This window comes from Colias eurytheme, chromosome 2, assembly GCF_061535395.1.
Source record: "Colias eurytheme isolate Ceu_HAF_F1 chromosome 2, ilColEury1 Martin Lab GWU primary, whole genome shotgun sequence".
NCBI lineage: Eukaryota > Metazoa > Arthropoda > Insecta > Lepidoptera > Pieridae > Colias > Colias eurytheme.
Genome location: NC_142981.1, coordinates 3,375,545 through 3,387,211, shown reverse-complemented (window position 1 = coordinate 3,387,211; position 11,667 = coordinate 3,375,545). Strand labels below are relative to the sequence as shown.

Sequence of the window (11,667 nt, the reverse complement as noted above, 5' to 3'; positions counted from 1 at the left end):
CAGTGCTCATATCCTTGGCGCGTCTGCCCCGCCTACAATGCCTTTCTAACCCCTTTTATATGTTCTGTGGGCCAAACGACTCACGCGAATAAAAACCATACTGTCAAACGAATAAAGCTCACATTTATTTGCACACTTAATCTAGTCGACCTTAACTACACTGTATATCTTCCTGACGAACCAGAAGCAGGCCATGAAGCCGATGGTGCCAGTGAGGAGGAAGAACAGGAAGACCATGATGAAGGTGTATCCGAAGTATAGAAAAGTGGATACGGCATCTTCTATATTCAGTTTGGTGACAAAGTAGTGGCAGCAGTAGATAAAGAGGTAGCCAGCGGTGGAGCCCGAGCTCAGGAAGGCTCGCCACCACCAGTGATAGTCTTCCGCGCACAGGTGGAAATAGCAGAGCAGAATGGTCGTCTCCGAGCAAGTGATTACGAGGATCACGAACACGAGGAACAGGAAACCGAACATGTAGTACATCTGTAAAAGTTGTCAATCCAATAATGACTTGTTCACACTCTAAGAGCGTATACGCACTATGCGGGTAGCCGCATTGCGGGTAGCCGTCCGGCTGACCGCAAGCACAATTATGTACGTAATATTAAATTCTATGCGCACTGCGATGCGGCTACCGCAGACCGCACAGTGCGCATAGAAATGAATATTACGTACATAATTGTGCTTGCGGTCAGCCGGACGGCTACCCGCAATGCGGTTACCCGCATAATGCGTATACGCTCTAATAATATGTAATCCCAACTTTAAAAATGTAATTGATAACGTGATCGACGTAATTATAAATAGCGGCAAATATCTATAACGCTGAAGTGAATAATAAGGTATGTGGCATTACATAAAAATAATGTTATTTAATTAAAAGTTAACAGTCAGTAACTACTGACTTAAAGTAATTATTGTATTGCGAGCGCGAAAGTACCCATGCGAAATCCCCTCCACATTTCTCTCAGCGCTAAAGTTGCGTGCCGCTACTCACATATCGATATTATGCTTTCGTACATTTATAATATTTCCAGAACGCAGGTTTTCCCGTCTTGTTCCTCAATATCCTGACTTTCGTACTTACAATTATAGACGCACTATATTGGATTATATGCAATTTAGTGTTATTATACACGCACTATTTTCTTAGACGCATTATTTATTTATTTATTATAAGCAAATTTACACTATCCCTATCTACAATAATAAACATACCTGACTAGACCACAAAGAGTTGAGGATAAAGAACAGCTGTATGAAGATACATCCAAACGGCAGAACTCCTCCCATAATGATGCCAGGAATTGGTTGCGTGTATAGCGACTGCTCTGGGATCTGACGCGGTATCTGGTTTGTTCGCACGGGGTGGTCGAGAATCTGCAAATAAAAAATTATAGAAAATGAGAATAAGGCAATCAAAATGTGATATAAATGGTTGTTTTTGATTCAATAAGTGTTTGAACAAAACATATGAGATATATTATACTAAGTTTAGTAATTGTAAGTACATATTATATCATATTGTCTTAAGTCCTTTTGGGAGATTAATTTAGTTATTGATTGTTGTATGGGATATTTTAATTAATAGCAATATTTAATCAAATACATGTATGCTTATCAAAAATCTTGTTTTATTTAATTTAAATTACATCTCTATATTACATTATAAAGTCTATCTAAATAAATTACAAAAGTCAGGACGTGTTTCGATAATTTTATAATTTAATCAATTTTAAACTTACAAGAAACCGTGTGAAGCCGGAGCGAAATACTAGTATCACGTAAACAAGACTCACCCGTTTCCTAAATCCAAAGTAAGCACCAATAAACGTGAGCGGCACAGACACGCCGAACCACAGAGCCAACAGAGCCACGAGGGTCGAGAACGGGATCGCGGCTGAGGAGCCCTTGCCCCAGAGCACCAGATTCAGGATAAAGAATATCGAGAATACCACCCTGAAAAAAAAGAATCGTATATTATTAACCTGAATTAAAAATAATATAGATATGAATAATTTGCGATCAAATGTACATCTAAATAATCATTTCCTATATTACCACAAGTACAATTAAGACAAATTAATATGTAGTTTTACTGTGTAATTATTACAAATTTAATATTTGGAACATTTTTTTAAACATTTGAAATTTGTTATTTGGTTAATTAAAATTGAATGTAGAACTTAATTAAACATTTACTTAACCATTTTACTAAAATTTTCATTCTAGCAAAATTATATTTATAGTAGAGCCATTTTAATAGGCAACATTTGACAGTTCAACAAAATTCAACAACGTAACCTAGTAACGACAACATAGAATAACATGATATTTCGTTTTGTTAGAACTGCACATTTGCTTAACTTTTTTCAATTACGATTACATATTTATTATAATAATGACCGATATAAGTAATTTTAGGATTTGATTTTACTGATAAACCATTCTAAACATAATAAACAATTTCTGATTTAAAGAACTGACGTCGCTACAATTGTGTCAATAAACCTCTTTTCTTTTTAAATACCAGAGACGTTACTCTAAAAATCGAAATCAGACATCTAGAATCGAATGCATTGATTACTTGGGAATAAAAATTATCATAAATTATTGACATGTGTTTCAAGTTCGATTGACAAATGTTTCAAGTCCGTATCGATTAATTCACTTTAATCGAAGTTTTTATGCAGGTTACCACCCTATGAAGATAAAATTGATAGACGTCAAATGTTGCCTATTAAATTGGCTCCACTATATATGTAATTAGGCATATAATGTTTTCTTTATGCTAAATCAATGCTAAAGTTTTACCATAAATTTCCACTCACCCAGGACACACCATAGACGTAAGCAGAATGTTACTCTTCCAGCGTCTCCCACCGAAGCTCTTATATATCCTCGCGCTAACATAACCAGCAGCAGCACCGAGAAGTACCCATACAACTAACGCACATGTCATGAGAGCTCCACGGTTCGCGGGAGATAGGAACCCGAGGCAAGCGAACGCTAGGGTCACTAGGGTCATACCAAACACCTGGAATAATAATAAATAAATAAATAAATAATAAACATTATAGGACAACACAGGTAGTTTAAATATTAGCTATGGTTATATTTATTTTATGAAAAAGTAGTTTCTAACTTTCACTAACGGAAACACATTTCTGCTCACGTATGGTATGTCTTAAAAAAAATAGAGAAATAAATAAATTAAGCAGTATTACTTCTTGTATGGAAAAATGAAAGCTCTATACATGTAGCGCCATATGAGCCAATGTGAGATAGGGAACATTGGAAATAATAATGGACTAAGAGATCATGGTAACCCTTTTTATCTCGCACCAACCCGTATGCAGCCGGGGAAAGCGGCTAGGTAAAAAAAAACAACGTGTAATAATAGAAATTGATGACTATACCTGAGAACCAGATCCAAGGAACACAGCAAGCAACATACCACGACGCGGAGGTCTGAACACATCACCGTGGACGAGTTTCCAACCGAATTCCTCCTGATTTGGAAAAAAAAACCAATGATAAAAAGGTTTTACTTAATTACAAATAAAAATAAAATACATAGCATGTAGAAATATTTTGCAACAAGTTTGAAGGCAAAATTACAATTTGTTAATAATAATTTTCAATATACCTAGTGTACAGTGTATGTCTGCGAAATTCAAAAACAACGTAACTTAATACGTGATCAGAGAACTTTACCTGCGCATCTTCGCCACATTCCATTTGGTTGTATCTCGCAATATCCTTATGCAACGTTCGCAGCAGAATCATCGCAACCATACCGCTCAAAAAGAGAACTATCACAAGTGAATTCAATATAGAAAACCACTGGATGTTCGTCTGCGGCATCGACTCGAGGATGTAATCCCATCGTGAGGACCATTTGATCGTATTGTTCTTGATAAAAGTCACACTGTACGTGTATGCCATGTTGAAGCTTTCGTCTCCTGTGAGCGAGTTAGGAACTTCCAAAGGATTTCGCACTGTACAGTCAGGTTTGAGTATGTCTGGATGGTTGATACTCGCTGGTTTTATCTAGAAAGATTTAAAAAATAACTTTTGTATTTTGAGTTAAAAAATATGTTCATTGGATTTCTGCTTAGGAATGTTAGTAAATACAAACAACATGAACATATTTTAGGCAAATTTTGTAATGTAAATTGTAATGACTCCCGTGTTATAGATAACAGCGAATACCATTTTGATTAGTTTTACAGGTATATTAGAATAGGTTTCTACGTAAAAATAGAAGATGTGGGTCACTTTTTGCAGAATAAGAGAATTGAATGTAAGCATAAAATACATTATTTGTGGATAATGTTGTTGGTTGTACATTTGCGTATATTATTGTATACATCTGTTGTTTCTTATATGTGTAATTAACTGTTATTTATCCCAAATAAAGAAAAATAAAAATAGTATTGAAAACGGCTGTTGTATGATGCATTTTTTTTCTTACAATACAACAAAATATATCAATTGCAATTGGTTTGAGAGTTGAAACTACATTTTTGGACTAATAATATTGATCTTATGGTACTTCAATAAATTGTTAATTTCCTAAAATATTGCCAAAATATTTTAGGTAGGTAATTAACTGATAATGACAATTTTGGCTCATTATAAATTTTGTATACATTCATTGCATCACAATTTTTTGTTGGTTCTTATCAGTGAGGTATTTAAAACAAGTTTCAATAATAATAATGATAAACAAAAACTAGCTGGTACGAAAAGAAAAATTCGAAAAATATGAAAATCATACTTATTAGAGCAGGCTCCAAGGAGATGTTCGTTTGCAAAAATAGCGGACCTAAATCTGACTTCTGATATATATTGTATAGATCCCAGACATCCTATAGACAGATGTTGCCAACCAGTTTTGTGGTCCCCCTCTCCCCACCCCGGTAATTAAATATGGCATACAAAGATAAAAATAAAGATTTCCAAAACATGCCGTGTGGGGTATCAAATGAAAGAGCTTATTGAGTAGATCACGAATATATAGCATACTATAACATTTCTTACACTTTCTCTAAGATTTTTTAGAAAATTTAGGAAAATGCTCCATTTTTGAGTTAACTTTAAACCACTATAGATTGAAAACTCATGAATATATGTTTTAAATTATTATCTTCTTCTTCTTATATATAAAAATGAATCGCAAAATGTGTTGGTAAGCGCATAACTCGAGAACGGCTCAACCGATTTCGATAATTCTTTTTTTATTATATTCCTTGAAGTACGAGGATGGTTTTTATGTAGAGAAAACGTAAATGTGTACCACGGGCGAAGCCGGGGCGGACCGCTAGTTTTAAATAATTAACAATAGTCCATTGTTAACGATTCGTAATATAATATAAGTGAGCTATATGTATGTGGTGGATTTGATGACCCCACAAAATGTTTTAAATTGCAAGGCGCAACTTTCACTGAATTCAAGCTGATTCAAGAATGTTCTGCCATATTTTTCATTCCGTCAAACACAACGACAGTGCAGGGATAATTATTCTAAGCCCTGACACCGATATTTTTGTATTAGGCCTTTATTTCTGGCATAAACTTGAAAATATACTCGCCATATTTGAATGCTCCCCCCACTCCCCCATGCAACTATTTCACTGTACGAACTATTGAATCGTAAACAATGGACTATTGTTAATTATTTAAAATAATAATTTAAAAAATATATTCATGAGTTTTCAATCTATAGTGGTTTAAAGTTAACTCAAAAATGGAGCATTTTCGTAAATTTTCTAAAAAATCTTAGAGAAAGTCTAAGAAATGTTATAGTATCCTATATATTCGTGATCTACTCAATAAGTTCTTTCATTTGATACCCCACACGCATGCCGTGTGGGGTGTTTTGGAAATTTTTATTTTTATCTTTGTATGCCATATTTAATTACCGGGGTGGGGAGAGGTGGACCACAAAACTGGTTGGCAACATCTGTCTATAGGATGTCTGGGATCTATACAATATATATCAGAAGTCAGATTTAGGTCCGCTATTTCGCAAACGAAACTCCACTGAGAGTCCGGTCTATACAGGGTGTAATCGTTAAGTGTGCACAGGCGATTATTCCGTAACCATTACAGATATCAAAAAACTTAAAACTGATATTGAAAGTACTTAACCTAATGAGTAAAATGGCCATAAAATTTTTTTAAAAATAAAACGAGAAATATCTAAAAAATTAACTTGAAACCCTCCCATACATTTAGTATGAGAAACGAATATTACCATGTACATGGGTTGATCCAAAAGTAATGATAATCAATATTAAACGAGGTCATTACAATTAAAATATGTAATTATGTATTTCACTAGATAGTCTTCTAACTAGATAATATACTTTGATATTTTTTTTCCTAAACTTAGAAAAAAAAACTTTGACTTCATCCACAAAAACCCCTCTACTACGGTCATCACTTCGCTGTCGTCATAAAATTTCTTGCCTAAGGTGTTTCTTGTGCCCAGGAAAGAGATAGAAATAACTAGGAGCTAGATCTAACAAACAGGGTGGGTGTTCAAGCATTTGGAATGCCGATTTTTGAATGACAGCCATTGCAACTGACGCTTTATGGTCTGGTGCGTTGTCTTGGTGAAACAACACTCAAGCCCGCAGTTTGCCGTGTCTCTTTTTTTTACTAACCTACCGCAATCTTTTAATTTGGTCTATGTAGTAAGAGCCCAATATAGTGGCTACCTTCTTAAAATATTCCACCATACTTATGCCTTCAGCGTCCCAAAAAACTACAGCTTTAATCTATCCCACTAATTTTCACTGTGAATTTCTTCATCGTCACTTTGGAAGCTCGCATCCAAGCCATTGATGGTTTCTTGGATTCAGCATTAACATGGTGAACCTGGGTAACGTCCATGGTCACAAATCGTGACAAAAAAATATTCTGATCTTATTAAAAATTTAGAAATTCACTCTTTAAATGTCGAATCGTTGTTTCTTCTTTTCGTCGGGAAACATTCTGGCACTCACGGTTCACATTCAAATTAATCTAAATACTTGGAGACGTGGCCTGTTTATATGATTTTTTTGTGATAACTTAGTGAGTAAATGAGCAAGCAAAAAACATTTATTTTATATTTTTATGTGCACAGGAAATACCCAATTATCATTACTTTTGAATCAGCCTAGTACATTTGATATGAAACATTTTAGCTTTTTCTTTATTTTTTTGGTTTTCTGCTTTAATAACTTCGCAAATTTGAAGGGAAGTTCATTTAGAAACTGTAAATAGAGCTCCTCATTGTATTGCACAATGAGGACATGACTTCTAAAATCTCCTATGAATACAAAATGTATGGGAAATAAAATGTATGGGAGCGTTTAATGTAACATTTTTAGATATTTCTCGTTTTATTTTTTAAAATTTTTTATGGCCATTTTACTCATTAGGTTAAGTACTTTCGATATCAGTTTAAAGTTTTTTGATATATGCAATAGTTACGGAATAATCGCTTGTGCACACTTAACGATTACACCCTGTATACACAAACTTGAGAGATTGGTGTTAGTTTTTTCACATATTAACTTTTGCTTTTACTATAGAATATGAGATATATTTTTGAAACTCTTAGGAATTATATATAAATAAATTTTTCATCAGAAATAGTTTCATTAAATTAAGTTTCATCAATAAATCAACAATTTAAAGTTTCTATTCATAATTAGAATTCAATACCTTCACAGATATAATCCTGCCGCCATTATCACCAAAACCGACCCCCCACTCTTCCTCCCCCCCACTGTGGTAGGTGATCTCGATGTCCACATGGTTGAACAGGAAGTAGGCACCAACTTGGCTTGGTGATGTATTAACTATTGGAGTGCATGTGTCCTAGAATAGAAGTTTACATTTGAAGATTTTTCGTTAAATGTTCTAAGCTACTTTTATAAAAAATGGTTCTTATAAATGTTTTTTTAAGTTACAATTTCAGCTTACATTTATTTGAAATTAAAGAAACTGGAAGAATTACACAAAATAATTTAAATCAAAAGATAACAGGAAAAAATTCAACTGGTAAAACATTGTGAATAACAATTATAAAAAATATAATATGGAATGTTTTATTTTTGAGAAACCTATAAAAGAACTTAACTAAATATGATGAATTTATAGTGTGACATAAAATAAATTATTTTATTATATATAAAATTCTCGTGTCACAATGTTAGTCTGCATACTCCTCCGAAACGGGTGGACCGATTCTCATGAAATTTTCTGTGCATATCGGGTAAGTCTGAGAATCGGCCAACATCTATTTTTCATATGTGCCACGGGCGAAGCCGGGGCGGACCGCTAGTTATTTTATATAATTCTATATTATTTTTTATTAAAATTTCATACTTGTCAAAGAAAGCTCTTCTGATTGAAATTATTTGTATATAGATAGTAGCAAAGTACTATCTATATAAATATCTTGTTATCAGCATAGTGTTTTATTATTTCATGTTGTTTAAAAAATGTGATAAGTAATTTCATTAATGGAATTTGATAGTATCTCATATTATGTAGAATTCAAACAGGAAAATAGTTAAAAATCTAATTAGAATTACCTATTACCATTTACTATAAAAATCAATTATGAACTAATGATTAAAAAATCTACAATATCAGTTATTACACAATACAGTAAAAGTTCTTTATTTGCGGGCAATAGGTTCTGTAAATGTGCCGCGAATAGAGAAACCGTGAATATAGAATGGTAATTTGTATGGGGTTATAGGGGATACGTTCCTAGGTGACGAAATAAGGAAGCAAATACATAAAGAAATCATTTTTATTGAAATTTTTGACCGTACATATTTATTAATTACCATTTAATTAGATATTATCTTCAGGTTTAGGCAATGGCTTAGCACTTTTTACTCGTTTTTTAGTCGACATTATAAATTCGTAGTTGTAGTTCAGGCGTTTTCTAAGGATAACAATTGTTTTTATTTAGGTAAATACAGATATGTATGTATTAGTCAGTTCAATAAAGAAACGAATCTTCAATGGCGGCCAAAGCTGACTTTGACAGATGGTAGGATCATCAAAAAAGAAAATAAAAATAACGTAAATTGATAATTATTTTATTAATTATTTCAAAATATTTGTTGACAAACTTTTTTGTTATTGTATTTGTGTATTTATATGAATTATCATGTTTACGTATACAGAATGTAATAAAATCCCCATAATACTTGTAATAAGCCCATAAAACTGAACAACTTTTCCCAAAGAACATATTTTGTCAAATTCCAATAAAACATTATTTACTTTCGCAAATGCATAATTGTCATTGTAAATTTATGATAAAAACTATTATAGGGAAAATCAAATACATTTTAGTGATTTTATTTTTCCATTTTTTTTTGCATACCGTACGGCCGTGTGTGAGCGAGAGGGAATGATAAGCGCCGCCATTGAAGATTCGTTTCTTTAAAGAACTAACTAATACCGATGTACCGAATCTATCCGCGAATAAAGAATTTTGGGCCGCGAATATAGAAATTAGATCGCATTTTTTCCACCCGCGAATAGTGAAACCGCGAATGAAGGAAGCGCGAATAAGGAACTTTGACTGTACACTTGTTATGTATGTGTTTATTTGTGTTAGATTTTAAATATACTTTAATAACAGTATGTTCAATAAAAGTTTGATAGTGCTTCAAAAATCTGATATGCTTATTTTTGCATTGCAAAAAGTATGCACTGTACACATTACAGTAGTTACATTCATGCCTATGAAAAAACATCTTTGTCTTATGTAAAGTAAAGTTAAACAACATGGGAGTACTCACAAAGTTTCTGCGCACTTGACAGCCCATAGGGAAACCAGTACTGCAATAAGACTTCCCACCTTCATTCACCAGATAGCACCAAGTAACAGGCATATTATCAATGATCCAATGGTGTTGGTAATACAGGGCCATTCCCATTTTCAAAAGGTTCAACTTTTTAATCGATTCCGGATCAGAACCTTTGTAACTCCTTGTGCACACAGCCTTACAAGAAACATTTTCTAAAAAGTTGATTTTATATGGACTTGGCCGAATCCTTTCTCCAAACACCACTTGACCAAGGTTCTCCACAGGCGATTGGGTTTCATCGGAGAGACAGAAATCAAAGTGGTGGTATTCAAATGGAATAACTGATTCTTCTGTGTTTAGTCTATTTACATACAGAGGAATTTCATTCTGCAAAACAGGACATGACATATAAAAATTATTATTAGATACCAAGTAGCGGAATATACCAAACTTTGATAAAAAAAGAAACATTTCTTTTAGTCTAAATTCACCTATCAAGGAAAAATGTAGAGCAAAACTAGTCTACATTATTTCTAAATCTGAATACATTATTTGATATTAATTCCCTTAACGGCTCATACATTTTTCATGATGTACATTATTCTTCACTTCGCTGCAACTCATGGAAAAAGTTTTTGCTCAGCTACTTTCATTATGGTAAAATCCTTTGCCACTCATAATGTGAGTAAAGTGTATCATAGGTTTTAGCGTTAATTTCTATACAAATTAAGTGTTTATTCAACTGCTTGTCTAAGAATAGGGTGGATGTCGTGTTACACGTTTTAGAATTGTAAATGTGGCTGATAGAAAATATTCTAAAATGTCGTCAACATACCTTACAAGATTTTCCACTATCTTCGCCAGCTTTACAATAGTTCACAGGAGCTAGACCGGGTAAATAAAAACCTTGAATAGGTATCAGAAACACTAACACGCATAGCACATAGGGCTTAAGAGCCATGGTGAAACACTATTTAGTGATCTTTTTAAAATTGTTAGTAGTAAAAAAGACTATATGGTTTTTTACTAACACTAATACTATATATAGTTATTGAATCACACCATACACAAAGAAACTCCCGGGTCCTAGCCGGGTATTTGCTTTTCAATACAATTTACAAAAACTCCTGTCTCAGTCGCAATATGATGGAAAACGTCATCAACATACACAACAGATAAAAAATATAGACTATAAAAAATGTTTTCAAGTCATTATTTTCATTGCTAGCAATTTATAAGCTATACTAATTAGTAATCCATACTATTTTGTATACGTATTACGTAGTATATTATTATTAGTCTGTGCTAATATTATAAATGCGAAAGTATATAACTCTGTCTGTTACTCAATCACGCCTAAACTACTGAACCAATTTTCATGAAATATGGTATGGAGATATTTTGATACCCGAGAAAGGACATAGGCTACTTTTTATCCCGAGAAAATGACGCAATCCCGGAAATCCCACGGGAACGGGAACTATGCTGGTTTTATCTTTGACTGCGCGGGCGAAGCCGCGGGCGGAAATCTAGTTACTAATATTTTAAAGAGGAAACCTTTGCATTTTTGTATGTTTGTATTTAATAGGCTCAAAAAGTACTGGACCGATTTAAAAATTTCTTTTACCTTTACTTAGAGGGATTTTTCCGAATCCGTATAGGCTATATTTTATCCCGGAAAACGTAAATATGGTCGAAGCCGGGGCGGACCGCTAGTAATTTATATTACATGTAATTACTAGGCTTGCTAGTTTATAGAATAGTCGTACTACTTAAATTCATTCGGTATAATCTAGAAATAGTAATTTGTATAGCGCCCGGAAAACTTCCT

At 33.4% G+C, this 11,667-nt stretch overlaps 1 protein-coding gene across 1 annotated transcript; it reads right to left on the bottom strand.

Annotated features, from left to right (window-relative positions):
• Window positions 1-103: 103 nt before the first annotated feature.
• On the bottom strand, window positions 104-10,990 carry TM9SF2 (transmembrane 9 superfamily protein member 2). The gene is made up of 9 exons (XM_090110947.1): window positions 10,672-10,990; window positions 9,828-10,223; window positions 7,723-7,878; window positions 3,718-4,053; window positions 3,420-3,512; window positions 2,832-3,037; window positions 1,800-1,959; window positions 1,219-1,380; window positions 104-483 (listed from the first exon to the last, which is right to left on the bottom strand). The coding sequence occupies exons 1-9, from the start codon at window positions 10,795-10,797 to the stop codon at window positions 142-144; spliced, it is 1,977 nt and encodes a 658-aa protein (XP_089967073.1). The 5' UTR covers window positions 10,798-10,990; the 3' UTR covers window positions 104-141.
• Between the last annotated feature and the right edge of the window lie 677 nt (window positions 10,991-11,667).

What these genes read in the sequence shown, in the direction of transcription:
- TM9SF2 (XM_090110947.1), bottom strand. Translation starts at nt 10,797, where the DNA reads ATGGCTCTTAAGCCCTATGTGCTATGCGTGTTAGTGTTTCTGATACCT. An exon ending in ATAGTGGAAAATCTTGTAAG is followed by an intron (nt 10,224 to 10,671) that starts GTATGTTGACGA and finishes CCTGTTTTGCAG; the next exon opens with AATGAAATTCCTCTGTATGT. An exon ending in GCAGGATTATATCTGTGAAG is followed by an intron (nt 4,054 to 7,722) that starts GTATTGAATTCT and finishes AAATCTTTCTAG; the next exon opens with ATAAAACCAGCGAGTATCAA.